The 23,549-nt window shown below is 56.1% G+C and overlaps 1 protein-coding gene across 1 annotated transcript in view; it reads left to right on the top strand.

Annotated features, from left to right (window-relative positions):
* The window catches only part of MICAL3 (microtubule associated monooxygenase, calponin and LIM domain containing 3), a 169,077-nt gene that overhangs the window by 133,487 nt on the left and 12,041 nt on the right, over positions 1 to 23,549 (top strand). The window contains exons 23-30 of the mRNA XM_040974555.1: positions 3,290 to 3,427; positions 7,501 to 7,614; positions 8,284 to 8,430; positions 8,998 to 9,080; positions 10,099 to 11,917; positions 12,361 to 12,455; positions 17,265 to 17,375; positions 18,032 to 18,125. Coding sequence (XP_040830489.1) covers positions 3,290 to 3,427; positions 7,501 to 7,614; positions 8,284 to 8,430; positions 8,998 to 9,080; positions 10,099 to 11,917; positions 12,361 to 12,455; positions 17,265 to 17,375; positions 18,032 to 18,125 — 2,601 coding nt within the window. The remainder of the gene's footprint in view (positions 1 to 3,289; positions 3,428 to 7,500; positions 7,615 to 8,283; positions 8,431 to 8,997; positions 9,081 to 10,098; positions 11,918 to 12,360; positions 12,456 to 17,264; positions 17,376 to 18,031; positions 18,126 to 23,549) is intronic.

Below are 23,549 nucleotides of genomic sequence, written 5' to 3' on the forward strand. Positions count from 1 at the left end.
AGCTTAGCTTCTGGATGGCGCTTGTCTGGGCTTCAACCAGTGTTGGCTGTCCTGTACCTGCTGCCCTATCTCCCTGGAGCCCGTTTTCTCAGGCCTGGGAGACCTGCCCAGACATGGCTCGGTTCCGGAGCTGGGCCCCGGGAGCTCGCCCAACCCCATTTGGAGACAGCAGGCCTGAAACTCAGGGTCAAGTTGTTGCCTCCGGCTCCATGAGGGCCTTCTCCCTGTCCTCCTGCTCTCTTGCCCCGAGGCAGAGCGAGGGGCAGAATCCGCAGGCAGCTTCCGCTCCTTGCTCGGTCAGCTTGGCCACTGTGCGAGAAGGGGCCAACGCTAGCTGGGGCCTGAGCGCGCTCCTCGATGCTGCGTTCAGGGCCACACTGGCCTGAGCTGCCTCTTTCTCTCCATCTCATGGCTAACGCTGCTTCGGGGTTTCCAGTCCCAGCACAGCTTAGGGTCAGGGATTATTCCCTTTTCAAGGGAATTTCTTCCAGATTCCCCTCAGAAAAACCTCATTTCCTGGACTTGGGTCTAACAGCAAGACCAATCCTGTAGGGAACAGGCTCTAATGTGAGAAATACATACCAAGCAATGCAGCCAAGCCCTGCGAGTGCCCAGCCCGTAGGCCATGTGTGCCAAGCCCTGCGAGTGCCCAGGAGTGCCCAGCCGTAGGCCGTGTGTGCCAAGCCCTGCGAGTGCCCAGCCCCTAAGCCGTGTGTGTCTGTTGGTGCTGGCAGTGAGAGGCACCACTGCCTTTCTCTGAAGGTAACTCAGCTCTCTCTTCTCTCCCTCTGTCCCCCTGCGGGGGTTCTTGATGCTGTCTGTGGGTGTGTGGCTCCCCCTGCTGTAGAAGGGGAGTATTGCCCCTGGGACAGAGAACTGCTGCAAGGCCAGTGGCTCCAGCGCCTCTCAAAGGAAGAAGACACGGGTACACAGAAAGGTACCCACTGCGCCCCCTTGCCCACCTTCCACCCTGGCACCCTGGCAGCCGTCCGAAAGTTGCCTGCAAGAGCAGGTCCCGCGTGAAAGGATCTGTGCTTTGTAGAGCTTTGCATGTAGCTAGCCAGGCGCCCGACCCCAGGCCCTGAACCCAACCTTCAGATTCAGGCAGAGTAGCGCGGAAGGCAAAGGAGAGACAAGTGGAAGGGCAGAAGCAGCCTTCTCCACTGTGGCCCCCACCCCGCCCCTGGGGAGCCTTCTCCAGGGAGACCCCCACCCAGCCCCTGGGGAGCCTTCTCCAGGGAGGCCCCCACCCAGCCCCTGGGGAGCCTTCTCCAGGGAGGCCCCCACCCCACCCCTGGGGAGCCTTCTCCCTGTGGCCCCCACCCTGCCCCCAGGGAGCCTTCTCCACTGTGGCCCCCACCCAGCCCCCCCGGAGCCTTCTCCAGGGAGACCCCCACCCAGCCCCCGGGAGCCTTCTCCAGGGAGACCCCCACCCAGCCCCCAGGGGAGCCTTCTCCCTGTGGCCCCCACCCCGTCCCCGGGGAGCCTTCTCCCTGTGGCCCCCACCCAGCCTCTGGGGAGCCTTCTCCAGGGAGACCCCCACCCAGCCCCCGGGGAGCCTTCTCCAGGAGAACCCCACCCAGCCCCCAGGGAGCCTTCTCCAGGGAGACCCCCACCCAGCCCCTGGGGAGCCTTCTCCCTGTGGCCCCCACCCAGCCCCTGGGGAGCCTTCTCCAGGGAGACCCCCACCCAGCCCCCGGGGAGCCTTCTCCAGGGAGACCCCCACCCAGCCCCTGGGGAGCCTTCTCCAGGGAGGCCCAGCTTCTCTTCACAGAGGAAAGCACCTGCACAGCCCCAGCACCTCTGTCTGCACACAAGTGCTGTGAGCATTGCCCAGAGTGAGGAAGTGATGCTGGCTCCACACGTGTTAACGGGAAGCGACACATTCCTACGGAAAGGGAGTCATCCTCTTCCCCTTGTCGTGTTCCCTCTGCCTTGCTCCATTCTGACATGTCCGTGCTGTTTGATGACGCTGTATCTCAGCCTCGTGGAGCCCCCCAAAGCCTGATGCAGGGGTCTACAGCCCCAGTAAGGAGCCAGGAGGGGTGGCACTCTGAGAGGAGTGCATTGTGGCAGCCTGCACATTGGGCACCTTTTCCACTGCCAGAAGTCAAGAGTTTATCCTGATCATGCCCAAGGTCAAGGTTAGATGATCCAGAAGGTTGATGAGGGAAAGGTGATGTGCGCTCCCTGGCTCAGGCTCCCTGGGCGTGGCCTCAGATCAGGTGGTACCTGCTCTTGCTTCCTGAACGGTCCTCCTGCCTCCCTTAGCGTGCCCGCCCTCTGACTTGCTAACCCAGTGATGTGGCATAGTCTGAGCACTGGTCCTCCCCCTACCCCCTGCCAGGGGGCATGCCAATCCTGGGGCCCTGCCAGCAGCGGTCATCCCGGGGGCTCCCGGGCAGTCATCGCTTCCCTGAGGACCCCGCTCTTGTGTTCAGAGCACCGGGTGGGGTTTGGCGAGCAAGCTTGCAGTAGACAAAGCAGACAGGACTTGGTCTTGCTCCTCCCATGGACTCGCCAGGCTGTGGGCGTGGACAGAGACGGTGCTGCTTCCTTGCCAGTCGCGCCTCCCTGTGCTCACCTTCTGCCGCGGGTCCAGCATGCCACGTGAGGCCTGTGGCGGAAGGGTGCTGCTTTCTCTCTGAAGTGCCCCCCGAGTCCATGCCTGCCCTTTGGCAGCTGGCTGTTTGATGACACAGTGGCCTGCCCCCTCCCACCTTTCTCTTGTCACTTGGCTTGGCTCTGGAGGGAGGTAAGCGCTTTGCGGTCAGCAGGAGTCGCGCACAGCGGAGCCTGCAAATGTCAGGCAGCTCGGGGTGCCAGCTGAGTCCTCGTGACACCAGAGCAGTGGCCCTTTGGAAGCCGTTTGCAACCTGCACCTTGGCGTTTGGAGTAGGGCTGCGTGGCCTGTACGCAAAGTTAATGCTGCAGAGGATGCCTGAATGACTAAATCACACCGAGAGACTGCAAAAGGCGTGCATGTGTGTGTGCGTGTGTGTGCGTGCGTGTGTGCATGCGTGTGTGTGCGTGCGTGTGTGTGCGTGTGTGCGTGCGTGTGTGTGCGTGCGTGTGCGTGCGTGCGTGTGTGTGTGCATGTGTGTGCGTGTTCTCACTGTTTGCTTCCTTCTGATCCAACCAATCCTAGCGAAGACTGTAACTTTTCTCTCTGTTTCCTTTCCCGTGGTGTTTCATCCCCTTCTTCCCTTGGCTGTTTTCTCCTCCGTCCATCCTTCCTTCCTCCTTCCTTCCTTCCTTCCTTCCTTGTCTCGTGCACCTGCTACGCTAGTCGGGAACCAGAGGCTGCAGCAGATGAGAATCCCAGCTGACCCCTTGGCAATCCAGGCCGATGTACACTGGACGCACATTCGTGAGAAAGAGGAGGAAGAGAGAAGGGTGCCAACCTCTGACTCCTCTACTTCCAGAGGTAACCCCTTCCTCACATGCAGGGGCTCCGGCGTGTGCCCACCCCAAAGCACTTTCCATCCCGGCTACCCTATCATTGCTGCCCAAGCCCTGCCTGTCAGGACCAGAGCCACCTGCTGAATCAGGAGGGGGTAACAGAACCCTGACGTCTGTCATGCCAACAACTCTCAACTCCCATTTGAGGATGTGTAAAGTTCAAGAGGCCGTGGGCTGCTTCTCTCCTGATGCGCGGCAGAAAAATAAGCATGACCTGGTGGGGACCGAGGATTTGCTGTCTTTCTCCCATGTGTCTAGGCGGCGCCACTCTTCCCGATGCTTGACCTGCCAGCGTGTGTGTGTGTGTGTGTGTGGATATAGGGGGTCCAGGGAACATACTGGAAGGAACATGATTTTCTGCCAAGGAGGCCTCTAAGATGTCAGCTAAGATGAACTACGTCCCTAGGTGGGGCAAAATAGATCCTACCCTGAACTTCTTGTGAGAGACAGCAGTTGAAGGAGGACAAGCAGCCGAGCATTGCAGGAGGTGTGGTCGCCATGTCCTTCTCCCCGGGGAGTCCCGGGGGTCGTCAGCTTCGGCCTGTCCTCACAGGCCACACTCCGCACTGGCTGCCCCACACCTCCCAGCTTACACACAAGGACCAAGTTCCCTTGACGGGGGTGGCCACTGCCTCCTGAAGCAGCATCTAAGAGCGGTGCTCTCCAGCCCCCAGTCTCCACCTGAAGCCGTGACTGGCCTGTGCAGCCCCCGCAGACGGGAGCGAGGGCCCGCAGGAGGGGGAAGGCCCTTCCTGTAGTTGGCCCATCACACAGGCCGGCTGCAGGACTGCCACCCCTCGCTGGTGCCAGATGGGCCTCTGTCTGCCGACGTCCCCGGAAGCTCTGCTCTGTTCTGGACGTCAGGGCTGACTCAGCCGTCCTCACTGGGAATGCTGATTGCTGTGTAACTGTATTTATCGTCTGTTTTAAATTCAGTGCCTGACCTTCCCTCCATACGCCGCGCAGCAGTGCAGGCCTGGCTGGAGACAGTGTCCGGAGGTAGTCTGGTGATGTTTGCTCTCTCTCCATTCACTGCAACTTCCTTCTCTAGGCAGCTCTGCTGGGGCCCTAACACTAGGATCTCGGTCCTGTCGCTGGTGCATGCGAGGGCAGAGCCAGAGGCGGGTGGGGGCCGTGCATGCCTCCTCACACAGGCAGCTCATCCCTGCATGGACCAGATGCGCACCGCGGGTCCCCCCACTGCCATCGAGGAGAGCAGTAGTGTAAACAGGACAGAGACTCGCTTATTCTAGTCATGGACAAGGGTGGGGTTCAAAGGCGAAAGCTGAAGGAGCAGCGTGTGGGTGTGAAAGTGAAGGAACGAGACAGCATTGCACAAACCTGCCAGAATGTTAGAGAAGGAAACATACAACCCGAACCCCAGGCAAGAGCAGGGGGCTGCTGGACACTGCCCACCGAGGGTGGCAGGGTGGACTGGGAGTGACCAGTGCTGACGGCAGCTGGGTCTCCAGGCTGAGTGGCAGATATCCCCTTCAATTCTCAGGCCCATAGTTTTACAAACCTTACATGTCCTCCCTGGTTGTTTCTGGAGACATCTTTCTCCACAGGAGGCTTTTAACATTTGGACCAGAGCAGTTCCTTGCATGGCCTGATGCTTAACATCCTTGGCTTCAGGCCCCTAAAGGTCAGGGCAGCCCTATCCCCACCCCAGTCCTTACTGTCAAACGCTGCTCCACATATTAAACATGACTGAAAACATGCACTGTCGCCCCCTGGTGGACAAAGGCCATCCTGGGCTCCCTCCTGGGATGGACAGGATTGGAGTCCTGGGTCTTCACCACCTGGCTTTTACCAACCCAACCATTGTCCTAGAGTAGCCACACGCATAAGGTAAGAGGTGCCTTCATGTGTGTGGCCTACTGCGTGAGTCGTCCAGTCCAGCAGAGCCTGAGCCATCAGCTCTGTGAGCAGAAACTGCTGATCCTGCCTTCTGGTTAGCGAGTGTCTGTAGGACCGGGAACAGGGTGGAGGCGTGAGGACTTCCCAGCTGGCAGCTGACACAGGTCAAGAGCTGAGGGCCTTGGCGATTCCTGGCTGTCGTGGCGTGTGGCTCATCAGTTTGCGTGGCAGCTTCTAGCACTCTGCGCTCCATCTTAACCCGGACTTAATCACCTGATTCATCCCTCGAGCTGCGTCCCTTTCAGCATACGCTGTGCTGCGTTGACATTGCCCACGTGTTTGTTTTTGATGTATTTGATGACTGTTTCTTTCGAGGTACCCCCCCGAGGAATGTAGACTTCTTACACTTCTGACTCAACAGCAGGTGCTTGGTGGCACCGCAGGGCCAGAGCGCCAGCCCTGGGACCAGGGTCATCAAGTGCCAACTGAAGAACCCTGCGTAGTGGGGGCTTTTGTGCATTCTTCCAGTTCCCTTGCCAAACCAAGTGTCAAAGTGCCAGCTTGATGCCCAAGCCCTCACAGATTCATTCAAGCAAGCGAGTCAGGCACAGAGTGTTCTCTCTGCAGAACAGGGCTCAAGTTCAATCCCAACCTCCTCAGACATGGTGCCCCTGCTGTTGTCCATGGGTCAAGCTCAAGTTGAGCAAGGGGCACAGAGGAGGTGGCTGCCCGTTGGCGGGAGCCCTGCTTGCGCCTCAGCAGTCCCACTCCTTGGAGTGCGACGAACCACCTTCCTCGAGTGGCCACCAGCAGTGTCACCACACCACAGTCTCTAACCTGTGCGAGTCTGTGGTCACACTAGTCTGAATGCGCCCGGTCTCATCCGATCTCAAACCCGTGGGAATGCAGGTGGTGGCTATCCTCCTGGTGTGTTTCCCAGCAGATGTCATCATCAGGAAAGCATCCAAGCATTGCCAGCTCCATGAGCTGCTCTGGCATCTCACAAGGGTGCCTCGAGCTCCCCTCTCCTTCTCTGTCCACCCACCACCACCACCACCTAGTCATTTTAGAAGTCCCCCTTGTCAGTCCCTGCTCCTTGCCCGTCTCTGCCCGTAGGAGCTAGTCACGACCCGACTGTCACTGTGATCTGACCTTGCTGCCACCAATTCTCTGTCCTTCCCTGAGATGTTACGGATGCAGTCAGTGGTCAGCTCAGAAAGAGGAGGCAGTCTCTTTGAGAGGGTCTAACCGTGGCCTGGCCCACCCCTCTCGTTTTCAGCATGCCCTTTGGCCTGTTGCTATGGCCCCATTCCCCTGCCAACCCCTTTCTCCACTGTGGCCATAGGACCTTGGCTCCTGGACAGGCACACCAAAGCACGCCTGTGTCCCCAGGTGAAGCTCTTTAGGAATGCCTGGAGCGTGGCTGTGCAGACCCCCAAGGGAAACCCACAGGAGCCCTGGCAGATGAGTCGCAACCATGCGTGCGAGTTGCAAGTGTGCGGAGGCTGGGGCTGGGAGCGGGAATGAAAGAGAAGCAGCTCAAGGCTGTCAGGACTTCACGTCTGCTTGTAGCACTGAAGGGCTGCCCTGGAATCCAGAGAGTGCACTTCGCCTTGGGCCTTGTACTTTGAAGCAGAATCCCTTGGGTCGCCCCCACAAGGAGCTGTCACCTCCACCAGTGGGGAAGGAAGGGGCTGCCATCCTGTCCCCTGATCCCAGCACTGTGACCATGTTGACCTGAACCGTGTGGATCTCAGCTTTGTCTCTGGGTGGCAAGGATTGGGGGTGTCCTCAGCTTGTACTGCCATGAGGACTAAATGACTCAGGGCGCATCAAGTAGTCAGCGGAAGGAGACTGGACAAACAGCGTTTTCCTTTTGTGTCTGCAACCTTGAGGCTCCCAGCCGGCAGCCCCAGGAGGAAGAGGGAAGCAGTTGGGCCTTCAGTGGCTCCTCTCTCGCCCTGGGCCCCTCCAGGACCAGGAAATGCACCCTCCTGCTCCCGGGGCCTGGAGGTCCTTCCGAGCACCCACACTGTTCTGAGAGAGCTCTACCAGCCCCCCACCTTCTCATGGCCTTACTCTCTCCCTCCTGAGAAAAGCTGCACCTGTTTTCCACCTGCTAAGGCAATCTGTCTCTCCATTGTTTTCTCTCTTTCTTTGAACATTTCTGATTTACAGTCCCATTGGATGAGAATGACCTGGAGGAAGATGTGGACTCAGAGCCAGCAGAGATAGAAGGGGAGGCGACAGAGGAAGGGGAGCCAGGGGACACTGGTGCCGAGCTGGACGATGGTACGGAGGCCCAACCTCCCCTCTCCTCCATGGTGAACACATGTTCCCCAAGAAGGGACACGGCCAGAGCGGCTGCAATGCAGAAAGAGAAAAATCTACTCTAAGGCAAAGCCAGGAGCATGGGGCTCATCCATTCCATCTCTGGCTCATTCTTTTAGTCTACCTGGTTTTACCCACCCCTGGTCACCGCGTGTCTTAGCCTGCTTTTGTTGAACTGTGGTCATGACCCTAAGCAAATAGGAGGGCTTTGTGCAGAGTCTTAACACAGAAACTGATCTCTGAAAACTGGGGACAGTGAGATGGTGTTTTAAGAATAAGACTGGTTGGTTGGGGAAAGCAGAGTGGGGAGTTTAGACCGTGGCTGTGCTGTCAGGGTGGAGGCCAGAGAAGGGCACAGGAGGCGAGGCTCAACAGCCACACCACCTGTTAAGACCTATGTCATTGGTATACAGATAAAAGGGAGAGCCCCCAGGCTTGAATGAGGCAGAGTGGCCTGGGTCCACGTGCTGCGAGTCAGCAGAGCATGCGGCCAGGTCTCTAAGAAGATGGGAGGGCACCAGTGGGCAGTTTCACTGCGGCCACAGGCTTGCCTCCAGGTCTCCTGTGGCAGCGGCGGTTAGTCTGACGGGAGCATCCACCCAACCCTGTGCCCTCCCCTCCCTCTGCCAGATCAGCACTGGTCTGACGACCTCCCATCCGATGCTGAGACGGAGCTGCGTCTGCGGCGCCAGGCCGAGGTGGAAGCCGACCTGGAGCTGAGAGTGTCGGAGAACGAGGAAGAGGCAGCACCTGCGTCGACAGAGCGGCAGGAGAGAGGTGAGTCCAGGAGCAGCAGCTTCCAGAAGTCCTGCCACATCCCAGCAGAGCAACCCTCACAATGACCGGCACATCCATGCTGCTCAGATAGCCCACAGCCGTGGCAAGGACCCGGCTACCTAAGCCACTGGCCACTCTCTCCTGGGACCTGCCAGAACAGAAAGCCGGAGTCGGGAGCTAGGGACAGGAATCACACCAGGCATTCCCACGTGGACCACCCAGCCCACCCCATCAGGAATTCTGTTTCCCCTCCATCCACCTTCCTTATGTGTTCTGGGCTAGGAAAAGCAGTAAGTCCCTCCATCCTGGCCCCAGACACGGGGTGCACACAGAATGCCTGCGGCTCTCACAGAGCTGTCTGAGGGGTGCTAGGAGCGCTCTGGGCAAACCCAGGACCCCTCACCTCCAAGAGGATGTGTCTCTCCAGAAGTGCCAGAACCTCAAAGCTCTCCCCAGCCCTCTGCAAGTAGCTGCTGGCCAGCACAGCCCTCCGGTGAAGCAGCTAGAAGGAGGGGGCCCTCTGGGCGCGGGGGCTCCTCCTCAGTCCTTATGTCCTTTTTTTTCCAGCTGCCTCCCAAATCTCCAGCCCCATCCGGTCCCCTCAGGAACAAGCTGTTCCATGCAGTCCAGTCCACAGCCCTGTGGCGGAGGTATGTTTGGGGCTCTGCCGGGGTGGGGCAAGGAACTGCTGCGTCCACACAAGGGTGCCTGGGGCCTGCAAGTGAGATAGCCAAGACCCTATTCATTGCAAGGAAGAGGCCGAACATGCCATGCGTGCTAAGTGGAGATGAAGCAGGAACAGCAGGGGCAGGCCTCCCCAGCCCTGCGTCCACCCCAAGCCCATGCCACTCGGTGCTGCCCACACGGCACACCGTAAAACCAATGCATGTTTAAATGACAGTAGTAATATTTATGAGACTACTGCACATTTTTCTTAATGTTATGTTAAAAGCGTACAAAGATGGAAAATGAAAATTGCATCCAGATTTCCGCTTGTGTGGGGACCACAGGCAAGAAGCTATGTGTATGGTGGCAGTGAGAACCGTGGAATTCATCGCTGGAATTCACACAGTGCCATGCGCTAACTAGAGGGCAGGGCGCAGGAGTGCAGCGGGGCCTCAGCTGCCTGACTGGGTCTGAGGGCTCCCAGGAAGCACTTGACAGCTGTGGCAGTCTGTGAAATGGGGAGCTTTATCCTCCGAAGAGCCGGAAGAGGCTTTAATAGTCTTTACGAGTTTTGGGCTTCCTGGGAGGAGCGGTTGGGTTGTAACACACCCTGTGATGGGTGCTTATTTCAAATCCTGTTACCATGCTGTCCCTCTCTGTTCGTGCGGGAGGGGGGTCTTGGCAGCCTCAAGTTTGCTGGCTGAGCGTGAACATGGCATTGCTTAGTGTCTCCAGGCCCATGTTCACCTGAATGGGCAGAGAACACGGCCTATGTGCCACATGAACCGGGCCAGGAAGACTCGGACTGTTGGCACTAGGCAGAGTAAAACCAACACCCAGCTCAGGAGGTGGGAACCGTCCCCCTGGAGCTGTTCCCGTCATGCCTCACAAGGAAATACGTCCAAGGGGAGGAGGCCCTGGGAGAGAGCAAGCCCCTTTGGGGCTCCTGCTGACTCCTCATACCCTGGGTTCTTCAGTGGCTTCTCTCTCCCTTTTCTGCAGGGACCCCAAGTCACACCCACCCCAGCTGCCACCACAGTGCGATCTCCCAGCGAGCGCTTCTTCCCCGAGCCTTCCCTCCCCCGGGAAAAGCCCCAAACAGAATCACCCAGCGACCACAAAGCTGGGCTCTCCCCTATCCGATCACAGCCAGTGGCTCTGCCAGAAGCCAGGACACCTACCTCACCCGCCAGTACCCAGCCCGTGTCACCCTTGGTACCCCCCTCGCCCTCTTCCACCCAGCTCCCCATTTGCTCCCAGCCTCAGCCAACCTCGGAAGCCACCATCCCATCCCCCACCCAGTCCCCCATCCGCTTCCAACCTGCCCCTGCCAAGACCTCCACCCCTCTGCCCGCCCTCGCCACGAGGAGCCCCGGTGACACCAAGGGCAGCCCTTTGGCTGTGGACGAGGCCCTGAAGCGGAACGACCTGGTGGAGGAGTTCTGGATGAAAAGCGCTGAGATCCGCCGCAGCCTGGGCCTCTCGCCCGTGGATCGGAGCAAGGGGCCCGAGCCCAGCTTCCCCTCCCCTGCCTTTAAGCCGGTGTCCCTGAAATCCTATTCTGTCGAGAAGTCCCCTCAGGATGAGGGGCTTCGTCTTCTGAAACCCCCACCTGTTCCCAAAAGGCTGGGCCTGCCCAAGTCAGATGGCGACCAGCCGTCCCTACTGACCCCCAAGTCGCCATCGGACCGAGAGCTCAGGAGCTCCCATGAGGAACGCAGGGACCTGTCCAGCAGCTCGGGCCTAGGCCTCCATGGCAGCTCCTCCAACATGAAGACCTTGGGCAGTCAGAGCTTCAACACCTCGGACTCCACCATGCTCACTCCACCTTCCAGCCCGCCCCCACCCCCGCCCCCCAACGAGGAGCCCGCCACACTTCAGCGGAAGCCCTATCAGCCCAAGGAGGTCGGGCCCAAGGCCTCCATCATCCCACCACCTCCACCTGCCCCGTTCATGAGGCCCCCCCGAGAGCCCGCCCAGGCCCCCAGGGAAGAGGTCCGGAAGTCCTTCATTGAGAGCGTGGATGAGATCCCCTTTGCTGACGATGTGGAAGACACATACGATGACAAGACGGAGGACTCGAGTCTGCAAGAGAAGTTCTTCACCCCGCCCTCCTGCTGGCCCCGTTCTGAGAGGACCCCCCAAGCCTCCGGGGCCAGGGAGAACGGCCGGCTGCCCACCCTGGAGCCTGGGGCCGTGCCTCAGAAGAGGACCTTGCCCTTGGTCTCCCCAGAAGCCAAGGAGCTGGCAGAGGAGCGCATGCGAGCCCGGGAGAGATCTGTGAAGAGCCAGGCGCTGAGGGATGCCATGGCCAAGCAGCTGAGCAGGATGCAGGACATGGAGACGGCCATCGGGGCCTCGCGGGCCCGCAGAGTGCCCTCCACGCCCTCCCAGGGCAAGGAAGTGGCCTCCAAGTCCCCCAAGCGCCTGATCCCCAAGGGTTCCGAGGAGCCGACCCTGAAGCACGAGGCCACCAGCGAGGAGGTCCTCTCCCCGCCGTCGGACTCCGGGGGCCCAGACGGCTCTGTCACCTCATCCGAGGGCTCCAGTGGGAAGAGCAAAAAGAGGTCATCCCTGTTCTCCCCCCGCAGAAACAAGAAAGAGAAGAAGCCCAAAGATGAGAGCAGGCCGCCAGAGAAACTAGGCCCCGGTCTCCTGGAGGAGGCGGCCGCCAAGCCCAAGTCCCTGTGGAAATCTGTCTTCTCTGGGTACAAGAAGGACAAGAAGAAGAAGAGTGATGAGAAATCCTGTTCCAGCACTCCTTCCAGTGGCACCACTGGGGACTCGGGGAAACACAGGATGTCCCCCATCGTGAGAGCAGGTGCGTCAGCAGCCAGGGGCCCAGCATGAGAGCAGGTGCGTCAGCAGCCAGGGGACCGCTGGGTAGCACGTGGCGGGACGAGTGCATGCTCAGGAACTCACATTTATCTGCTGCTGCTGTGGCTCCACCAAACATGTTGCCATTGAAACTGTGCACAGGGCACTTGCACGTGGGAAGCCTTCCTTAAGTCCCATTACTCCCCAGCCGGGCCAGGTTTTCCTTGGTACCAGGCTGGTACTGCCAGGAGGCACAGAGCACCAGCTGTTTCCCACCAGCTCTGCCTCCCCCCGCCCCCCCAGCTCCCTAGTGCAGGAGGAGACTTAGCTAAAAGGAAACCACACCTCAATTCCTTCTCTACCACGTGAATGTAGACACTGGCACGAGTCGGTGTGGACGACGGCTGGTCGCCATCCTCATGCAGCCCTTCCTGTCTCTGCCCACAGAGCTGCAGCTCCGGCGTCAGCTGAGTTTGTCAGAGGACTCTGACCTGTCCAGCGATGACATCCTTGAGAAGTCCTCGCAGAAGTCCAGGCGAGAGGTGCGTGGGTCCCAGTGAGCTTCCCCGGGGCCAGCAGTCCCCTGCTCTGTGCACTGTGGGTCTTTGATAAAGTGGAGGACATGGACACAGACCCCCAGCCAGGAATAGGAAAGTTGTCCCTCCTCTGATTCCCCCCTAGATACACAGCCCCAGTGTCCACGGAGCTCTTCTCTTGGGCCTGGGGCTGTTAGCTTCTATGGCAGGGGTTCCAGTGTACAGTTTTTGCAAAAAAGACCTGAGATGTTCCATACTCACAGCCTCATTTTATCTACAGGAAACAGGCTGGCTGGCTTGCTTCTTTTTTCCCCTCTGAAATCCCATGTGCCATAGCAGCCACCAGTGCCCGGAGGGGTGGCGGAAGGGGCAGACATCGCCAGGGTCCTGAGGCTGGGAGGGAGTCATGAGGAGTGGCCCCACTGTCGCAAGTTGAGCAAGGTGCCTGTCTGCCCCTTCTGCTCAGCTCCCTGGTCCGCTGAGGAGGATGTGGGCTGCGGAGGGATCTAGAAGCCGTGGCTTCCCACAGGGGTTTATTCAGCCTTTTGATTATCAGGGATTCTCCAAACTTTGCCAGGTGGGGTGGAGTGGGAGGAGGGAGAAGATTTCATTGTGTCACAGAGGTAGCGATTGAATGGGAGCGAAGATCTGGAGGCCCCAGAAGCAAGGCAGCGGCGAGCGAAGGCAGAGCGCCATGAGCTCTTCTGCCCCCTCACACTGTCCACAGTGTCCAAGTCCGTCCTGCCTACTAACCCCCGGGGAGTCTTGGGGGCCGGAGTGAACCCTTGCCTGTAGCCTCTTCCTAGTTCCTTCCGCCCTGCCTGATCCGGTGGGCATACGGGGGAGAGTTTACCTGTGAGTCATTCTTGATGCATTCATCCCCGTTGGCCATGCCAGCTTTGGTCCCTCTCCCAGAAGGGCATTTAGAGACCTCTTGTCCTGTTAACTCCTGTTAATACTTGGCCACAGCCGGGGCACATCCCCCACCTGGTTTCATGTGCCTCTGTCAGGCACTTGCCAGTGAGCTTTCCAGCCAGAAGCGTGGTAAGGAACTGATAACTGCCACTGGATTCTTGCGTTTGGTCCCTAAACATCCCAGCCTTGGGGCAGGTGCTGCTGTCGGGGATCCTGAAGGGGTCTGTGATGAAGGGAGACTGTGGACCAAGGTTCCCTTTGCCCCAGGTATGAGCGTACAGATCTTCAGCCAGTGTGTGTCCTGTTGCTGCTCCTCACTGTGGCCTGGTCCCTCTGCCGTTGTGCAAAATCCCGAGTGGCAGGCAGCTCATATTGGCTGTGCCTTGGCCACCAGCTCGTGAAGAAACCTCATTGACCACGCACTTCCTGGGGTTCAGCAGACGTGAGGAGCATAGGAGCTTTCGTTTGCCCACCCCCGTCCAGGTGAACAAGCCACAGGCCCCAGCCACTGAGGCCCAGAACCGGGGGACCTTGGAAACTCAGCAGTGGCAGAATCATTTGCTGAGAGTACTGTGTGGTCTCAAGACACAGACACTAGTGCAGGAAAGCAACCAGGAGCAGACACTACGCGAAAGAGGATGCACCCGTGCACCGTGTAATACATGTGCAGTGAATGTGAAGTTCCTTGCGGGTGCCATGATTATGTAGGGAGACCTCCTGGTTCTGAGGGCAGCTGTGCTGTGGTCGTGATGTCTACAAGGAAGTCCGAGAAAAGAGAGTGGCACAGAGAGAAAGGCACCTGGTGCCCAGATCCAGGTGGAGGATGGTCAGATGCCCATCATCATCCTCCTTAACGTTTCTGTGGCAACAGTGAGATGGAAAGTGAAAATGGACTTGACTAAGGAGCTAAGCCTCTGGCTGCCCACACCAGCCTCTCCCGGCAGAAGCACTGTGGCCGCACAAAGACAGAGGGGAGTTCCCTTTCCTGGGTCAGACATCTGTGAGACAAGCACCTGCATAGCATCGTTAGGAAGAACAAATACCATTAAGAGTCATTTCCAGTTTTATCTCAAATGTCTCTTGTAGAAAAATTAAAACAGTACAGATTTTCACTTCCACATCCCCTGGAGGAAAGGTAACTTGTTGGCCCCTTTGGTACCTCATTCTACAACCAATGGGGCCATTTCTTAACCACTGTGATCCATAGAGAGCTTTGTACTGGCTCTCTGGCAGCCCCTAGGCCCATTCCACAGCAGGCAACATTTTCTCTGTGACCAGCCTTATGCTCAACTCATGTGTGCCAAGTTGCTGTCAACTGCAGCCATGCATCAGAACCCGGAGAAGGCCAGTGCCCCCTCCACTTTCAGCTTTTGCATCAGCCACAGGTTGAGATGTTCAGCCATCTGAGGTTGTGACCTCACAGTCCCTTGTGAAGTTTTCACATGCTACGTAAGAGAAGCATCTGTCAGTCAAAGCTGACCCTCCTCTTGCACTTCAGGGAAGTTCATCTTTCATGAGTTGGGATGTCTGTGCCCAACGGGAAGCAGCAGAATCCACTCTTCTCCAGGCCGACATCCACTCGGTCCCCGAGATAACAAGACCTCGTGTTGCTTCCCTCCCTGTCTCTCTCTCTCTGCCTTTTAGCCATGTGTGTGGCAGCAGCTGCAATCTCTGTTGCAGGCTTGGTGAGTGGCAGGAAAAGGGTCAGCATGGTTCCCTGAAAAAAACTGTTGGTGACTAGTAGTCACTTCACGACATTTCAGTTCCCTTTCGTGGGGTGTAATCAAGAAAGGGCCCTGGTCTCCAGTGCCAGGCAGCCAACTGTGGGCCACGTGGCCCTGCTCAGGAACAAGGCTGGGAGAGAGTCTCCCTTCTGCGGGGAGAACGTGAGGATGCCAGTGCTCAGCTAGGCTCTGTGTCTGAAAACGTAATGTCCTACTGCCCACCCCAAGAGCATTCAGCAGGAAGAAGTAGCCATGGATGATGGGTATCGAGCCCAGTGGTTAAGCTAACGTTTAGGATATCGGAGTTCCTGGGTTCAAGTCCAGGCTCCACTCCTGATGCCAGCTTCCCAGGACAGAGTTTTGCAGGCTTCACGCAGGTCTTTGTTGACATGTGCAGACCCAGATGGAGTTCTGAGGCTCTGAGTTGAGCCTGTCCCAGGCCTGGTTGTCACAGGCATTTGGGGAGTGAATCAACAGATCAGAGATACTCTTTCTCGCTCTCCCCCACCCTTTTAAATAGAAAATAAATACATACAAATGGCAAAAGTTATGTATTTTTAAATTTTTCAGTAGGGAGTGATTAAAGGTAAACTAGCATCTTTAATCATATGTTGATATGCAGGAAGATGGGAGCGAGAGATTTGGAGGTGCTAAGGAAGTGGGTGCTGTGTCCTGTAAGCCCGGCCTGATTCAGTAAGGGGTACTCGGACACACCGCCGCCAGGGTCTTCACACCTGGGTTCTGCCTCAGGCAGTCTTGTGTGCCAGTGTGAAAAATGCTCTTGTGTTTTCAGTCTTGTGTTTTAAGTCTCTCCTAACTGATTTTGTTCTATCTCCATGTTCTTGGGTGTTTTTTTTTAATTTTTAAAATAATTATCATCATTACTGTTCTGTCTTCTGTTGCCATCTCCTTAAAAGTCGATTTATGTGCCACACGCCTTGGCATTCAGGAGATCATTTGAAGCAAAGGTAGTGTCTCTGTGCCAATGGCTGGTTCTCGTTGCATGCCTGTCTGTGATTAACCACCGGGCAACCCCGGCCCTGCTACCACGTGCCCACTAACAGTCCCTAGGTGCATGGAGCTGTGCAAACACTAGCAGCAGGACCTTGTTGAGCTGTGTCGTGAGCAACAAAGAGGACAAGACATCCACCGTGTGCTGGCTGGGGTGCATGTGATGGTTTCACTCCAGGTGCCCATGTAGAGGGCAGAGCTGCCCTTTGGGACTGGGAACCACAAGCAGGGACAGCTCTCCAGCCCCCAGTTCTGGGGTCTGTGACAATCCGCAGGGCTCTTGAACACTGCCATGCTCCTTAGGGACACCTGCTTTGCTTTTCAGTTGACCTCTGACGTCCTCGAAGCTCCTTAAGGTGTGCCTGATGCACCACCAAGTAGCATTTGAAAGTCTTCCTTTAAGGTCTATGAAAGTTTCCCTGTTTTCTTAAGAGGCAAGAAAGAGGGTCCTGCCGATTAAGGCCTGCACCCAACATTTGCTTCTTTGCTTTGCACAGTGTTTATCCAAAAGCACCTGACACTCCGTGAGCCAGCGATGCCCATGACTTAGCAACTGCTCAGCAGGGCAACTTCACTTCATGACAGCCCTGGCCAGCCTCTTCCTTATTCCCCTCTCATCAGCAGCTGAGTCCCCCTGCAGGCCCCAGAGCCCACAGTTCCTTCTCCAGTCTGCAGTGCCTAGTCTGAAATGGACATATTGCTGCTTTCTATACTAAAGATAGCACTTTTCAAAAGAGTATATGACCGTCGATCATCTGAAGAAAGTCGCTTTTGACACCAAACAAGAGGAGGCTCTGAGTTTTTCTCTTGTCCTTTGCCTTAGAGCCTTCCTAGCAGCCTGTGGCTTGGGGCAACATTTCCCACAAAGCCTGCAAACCAACAGGCAGCCTCATGTGAGGAACACGGTCCCCATGACAAACAGGGCTGTGGCCCTTTGCCTCTGAGCTTCCCAATGACCAGTCCCACGCAGCTGCCCGTGCCTGTCACAGAGGGGACACGCCTCACCCGTGAAGTCTGGCTGCTTGTCTATCTTAGGGGCACCAGCTCCAAGCCGGGGGTAGGAGGGGGTGGGCAGTCTTCACTGTCACCTTGCCAGGGTGCTGCCCAGGCCCGTGTCACCATGCCTGACCCTATGTGGACTGAGGAGCTCTCTTGTTCTCTCCAGCCCAGAACCTACACAGAGGAGGAACTGAATGCTAAGCTGACCCGGCGCGTTCAGAGGGCAGCCCGGAGACAGGCCAAACAAGAGGAACTGAAGCGACTGCATCGAGCTCAGGTAAAACCATAGCAGGTGAGCCATGCCACACACGCACGTGAGCGTCCAGAGGCAGCGTCCTCCCCCACCTGGCTGCTCCTCCTCCTGTAACAGGGAAGGCAAAGACAGCCTCGCAGGAGCCACTGGGACATCCTTGTTGGCTGACACATGACAGCCCCAAAGGATGCTGGTTGACTTGATGCAGCTCCAAGTGCCCATCTGTGTGGAGCTGTTGGTGAGGGAAGAGCCACACGGTGATGCCTCAGTTCCACCGTCATCAGACACACTCTTGGAAATCCGGTGCCAGGGGCCAGTTTGCAGCCTGTCAGTCTCTGAGGGGCCTGGGGTTGCGTGGGGAAAAGTCAGCACTCTGCTGCCCATCCTGACCCCCCCGTCCTCAGGCCTTACCATTCCTAAACCATTCTAGAGGGGAGAGAGGCTGTCAGAGACAGCCGAGGCAATGGACTCCCAACCCTTGCTAGGATGCTCACAGACTGTCGGCATGCCCATCGCCACTCTGACTGCCTCCAGATGCCTCACACCACACTCTGAGCGCGATGCCTTTCATGTGTCCACGATCTGTCCTGTCCCCCATCCCTTGGCGTTTGGGGTTTCATTTTCCTCGCCAAGCCTGGAGCAGGGGAAGCTGGGTGCTGACACTGTCTTCTTTCCTGCAGATTATTCAGCGGCAGCTGGAGCAGGTGGAGGAGAAGCAGAGGCAGCTGGAAGAGAGAGGAGTTGCTGTGGAGAAGGCGCTGCGGGGCGAAGCAGGTACCGTCCAGCTGCTTTTGGGAGGCGACTGTTGTGCAGGAAGATCGCTCTCTGAGCTGGGCTAGGCTTGCATTGCTTTACCTGAGTTCAGCTCCTTTTCCAGCAGGATTTTCTAAGTCCCTGCTTCACTGACATTTGAGGCTTCCCGTTAGGCAACAAGAAAATTGCCTCTGTTTGGGGCAGCCCTAAGGCCTAGGCCTTTCTAGCCCATGTCACAACCTGCCTCTTCCCTGTAGGATGAGATCTCCATGCCCGCCATGTGTCAATGGAAAGCACTGGGCTCCCTCCTCCTTTCCCATCCCATCCTTCTCTCTAGGAATTACTGGGAATGGGGGGCAGTTGTCCTACAAGGAACCATCACAGAACTGCACTGAGCAGGGCCTCTTCCTGTCTTCAGTTCCATGGGTTCCCTCCTAGCCGAGGTGTACGAGACAGTGAGGCCCCAGAACTACGCCACCCCTGGTGCGTGCAGGGGGCACATGAACAGCCAGCTCTGATGCACTGAATACCAGTCACCCAAGCAGAGCTGGAGTGGCTGGGAGGGCTGCCAAGTGGGTGGCTGCCTTTCCTGGCAGAGAAGAGCTTGGAGTTGTGGGACAGTCACTTAACTTGTTCTGCCAAGAAGCCTTTGAGTCAGCTCAGCCCGTTGGGGCTGATGTCTGATCCCTGGTTCCCAGGACACAGGGAAGCTCAGTTGGTTTAGGACCGTGAAACCTCTGGGCCAGATAACGGTAGCTCCAACTTCAGACATGACGAGACTGGGCTCTACTTTCTCAAACATCCATGAGTCTCAGTTTAGTCTCTGGATAGAGAAGCCTCCAACTTACAGGTTGAGCATTGAACTTTCCAGGGCTGAAGGAAGGTGGTGATTACCTCCTACTTCCTCGCTCCTGTCTGACAGAGGGGAGCGGGGGTGTCTGCCTTGACAGACAGCTGTCTGTAGAACCGGAGAAGTGATAAGAGACAGGCAGGAGCAGGTTGGCTGCCACCATCTGATCTTACCGACTGATGGAAGCTGACCAGTGGGCTAAGTTCATGGTTATATGCTCAGTGTTCATGATGAATCGTTACTGAATCAAACAGGACTGAAATGCATGCAGACCCTTTAAGGTCTAGAAATTGGCACTTTGACTCAGTGATAATGCTCAGGTGAAGAGATGGGGGACGGCAGGGGTTGAGGTGGGGGTGCGTAAGGAAGATGAGGGTGGGATGTCCCTGGGCCGCAGGTGTCTCACTTTCAACATGCGTTGAAAGCTCAGACCACCAAGAAAACGAAAAGCCTGAGCCACTTAGCATCCAGTAAGCCAGGAAAACTGGGACTGGACACACACGTTCTTCTTCTCTTCTAGCAGGCAGTCAGCCCATCATCATTCCTTCTTACCCTTCTCCCACCGGTCCTCCTACCAGGAAGGAAGGGCACGGGGGAGGGGGTTGTCCCAGAACGTAGTCACAGTAGCTCAGCAAACGTGAGCATCTTTCTGTCATGAGGAAAGAGGAGGACCTTCTGCCCCTCTTCCTCACAGGGTTCTGAGATTCAAGTGGCTGCCCATCAGGGTGGAGGGCTTCCATAAAGCACTTGAGCACCCACTGGCTGCCATGCAGTTTGAATCCGAGACAACCCCTCACTGCTCTTACAACAGATCGCGTGATTGACGCTGCTGCCAAAGGGCCAGAGTGTGTAAGACTGGCACAGGGTTTTGTCAGAATTCTTTCTGGTTCTTGATAAGCTTTAGCCTCCGGTCTATCCTGGACCACAGTGCTCTGAGCATCATGACACTGGTAGACGGGCAGTCACTGAAGACAGTGCCAGCGTGTCTTTAACAGCTCACCAGTAAATCTTAGGATATCTACATTTCAATGTTGTGGATGGTGCTAACTTAAGAATGGATCAGTAGTATTTTTTTTTTCCACGGTTGAATCAGTAATAACTCTAACAGGATCTCAGATTCTTTGTACATATATATGTCATTAGTTTTTATTTTCATTTTCTCTGAAACGTAGAAAAAAATCTCCTGTCTGCAGGTTCATTCTGCAGATTCCCACAACAGCTGGAACTGAGCCAGGCAAGGCCAAGGCCACTGGTTGGCAACTCAAACTGAGTCTCTTGCGTAGATGCTAAGGACCCAGTTACTTGAGCCCACCACTCCTAGCACTTTTGACTTTTTTAGGAAGCCTGAAACCTAACTAAGAAGGCAGGCATTGAATGCTGGTTTGACATGCCTGCATCTTCTAATCAGAGTGCCAGGATGTTAGTCCCAACACTGCTTATGTTATGAATTGAGCTTCCTGCTAATGCGTAGGAGGCAGCAAGTGAAAGCCCAAGTACGTTGGCACCTACACAAGAGATCTGAATTGAGTTCTTGGCTTCTTCCTGTGTCCTGGCCCAGCCCTAGCAACTCTGGGCATCTGGCATAATGGCAATAAACTAGCAAATGAAAGATCCATCTCTTCCTGCTTCTCAACTAAAACTTTTGGAACGTGTTTGTAAGTTGGATATTTGGGAGATCCCTGAACATGTATTGGAGAACCTGGATGTTCCAGAGAAGTTTGAAGCCTTTGCTATGACCTGAGACCTGTCCTCCCCCTCACCTGTATCCAAAGAGGATCCATCCTGGTTTGGGAGATGAGCCTCGTTAGCTCTGATAAATATGTCCCCATGATGCATTTGACATGTTCGGAGCTTATAATAGCTCCAACCGTAACAATGTGTTTTCAAATGCGATGTTTTCCTTTCATGTGGCATGCCAAGGTTGGTCCAATGCCAGGATGTCCAGGAGTCCCGTTCTGCCTTGGCTGATGTCATCTTTGAGGCTGACATGTACACCTCAACTGCATCCCTCTCCTTGCTTGTGCATTCCCTTCATTCCTCTTGCTGGTCTCACTGCACCTGGCTAAGACTGAAGAAGGTAGACTCAGCTGAGCCTGGGAACCTGGAGTCCTCCCACAACACAGCTCAGCATCCCTGGGGACCTTACGTGGTGTCCTCAAACATCTCTGCAGCTGAGGGCATCAGGCTGTAAGCCGATCTACCCCAAGATCCAGTGTGGGCTGGTTAATGCCTGCTTATCAAAAGGCTCATGTATACCCAGACCATGAGAATTAGAACCTTCTAGCCTGGGGCAGAACCAAAATTTCTATGTTCTGGTCCCGGGGCACCTGCGAAGCTGTTTGGGATCTGGAACCTGCCTTGTTCGTGAGTCAGAGAGCCTCTGCAGGGTTGCATTCTCCCTTCCCAGTGATTCTACTTTGGAAAGAAAGATTTCCTTTGGAACCAAAGGCTGCCAAGCATTAGCCTTCGTTGTGTGAGGTTTGGAGAAAAGGGGACAGTGTGGCAGTCAACTTTGCTGTGCTGCGTGCATCTTTGCAGTTGCAGGGAGATGAGGGTCCCTCGTATTCAAATCCAACCCCTCAGCAGTTGCCAATCTTGGCATCTCGGGCAGGTAGCGAACACACCATACCTGCTGGGCAGCTCAGGAGCTGAAAGGAGTGCTGTGCCCCGAAGCCTTGCGGACAACAGTCATGGGACGAGCACTCTGGGAAGGGCATATTGCATGTTCTTAAGGAGAAAGCTGGCGCAAGTCAAGAACCCTCACAAGGAACGAATTCTCGTGCCACAGCCATCCAACAAAATGGGTTCTGCCAAGAGGTTGCCGAGTCACAGTGGGAGGTGTGGCCGGTCACCCGTGTGGATATGTGGGCGAGCTCTGACTGCAATTTAACCCCGAACCTGGGGGTCCTCAAAGAACTTTTTTAGATGGGACCTCTTTAATGTTCAGTAACTACGGAAGTAAGTAGTCCCTGATCTGCCTTTGAAGTTGCTTCAATCTTAGAGAGGGTTGAATCCCAGCAAGGTCAGACTCCCTGGCAAAGCCTGCTGCCCTAATGAAGCAGAGGTACACACGGGAATCACATTGGTGTAGGTGACTGACCCCTTCACCAGCGGCCCTAGCTAATCCCCTCTCCCACCACGCAAAGGTCTACAGGTGGAACGCGTGCATACCTAATGAGCCCTGAGGGACCCAGAGGGAGTGCACCTGCATGTACCCAGCACTTGGAGCCACACACTTCCAGCTGGTCTTCTTTGCCCTCCTGTTGTATCTCGGCGTGTTTCTTTTGCTTCGTGTCATTGATTGCTTTGGATAGATGGGACAGGAGGCTAATGTGATTGAATAACTCTCTTCATCAATTCCTTGTTGTAGACTATTGGGGAGAGTCTTATTACAGTGACCTCATCGACTTGCATCTGGGTGGTATGTATGGCAGCCTCTGTTGCTGACACTAATCCCGTCGATCGCCTTCCCCACCTGCTCTTCCCAGTCCCTGCTCCTGACCAAGGAAAAAGCAACCTGATAATCATGGCATAAGCACAGACCCTTTTCCAGCTTGTCATGGGGGCAGCATGCCAAATCCTCAGGGAGATTTGAGAATTTCACCTGCTCCGTTCCCTTCAGCCGGGCCATCTGCATCCTAGTCTCCTTGATACGATTTGATTGATGGAAAGCAACACAGCAATCCGTGTGTGTGCGCGCGCATGTGCACACAGGCACATCCAAATCCAACATGGCTTTTCCCCCAAATCCCATCCCTCGCGTTGGGGGGCGGTGGTTATCACACCGACTTGGGGGCTTGCGGCCAACCAGACTTCCACAGCCGAGTGTGATGGGCTCAACCTCGAAAATTCACCAGGCTGGGTTGCAGTTCTCCCAAATCAAGATGCATGGGAAAGGCTTCCCCCGTTGTGGTCTCTGCCCAGATCCACCGAGCCTTTCACAGAGCTTCTCCCTCCTCTGTCCTGGGCCTGAAGACAAGACCCACCTAAGGCAGAGTTTCTCAAAATACGATCCCTGGAGCAAGCATCCCCCGTGAAAGATCCCAAGTGCAGATTCTCAGGCGCCACCTTCCAGATCCTGCGCTCCAGTTGCCTGTGTTGCGAGGTCACTTCCAGTGTCTCTGATGCCTTCGAAGGTAGAAGGACCGCTAGCTTAAAGGAAACCAGGCTGTGTGCGTTCTTGCTGTACAAAGCTCACCATTTGTATTCACTTACAGAAATGACCAATCTTTGAGTCTTATCTCTAAATTTGGGGGCAGTTTTTCTCCCGGGAAGTTTCTGTCGTGTGAAGCAGAGTGCCATGAAGCCAACGCTTGGTATAACCACGGCCACTCTGGCACATTCTTTTCATTCCTGTGTCAGACAGCCTGGCCTCTTTGTCATCCCTTGCAGACTCCAGGCCTAGCAGTGGTCTTAAAGCAAAGGAGTAAGCAGAGGTAATCCTCCCATGGTTTTACCCTAACCACAACCTTCTGGCCCATTTATTAAAAAAAAAAAAAAAAAGAAAGGAAGGAAGGAAGGAAGGAAGGAAAGAAAGGGAAGAAAGAAAGAAAGAGAAAGAAAGAAAGCAAACCACAACCCTACTCCTATACCAT

Source organism: Ochotona curzoniae, unplaced genomic scaffold (genome assembly GCF_017591425.1).
Source record: "Ochotona curzoniae isolate NIBS_2020 unplaced genomic scaffold, NIBS_Ocur_1.0 contig_2457, whole genome shotgun sequence".
Taxonomy (NCBI): Eukaryota; Metazoa; Chordata; class Mammalia; order Lagomorpha; family Ochotonidae; genus Ochotona; species Ochotona curzoniae.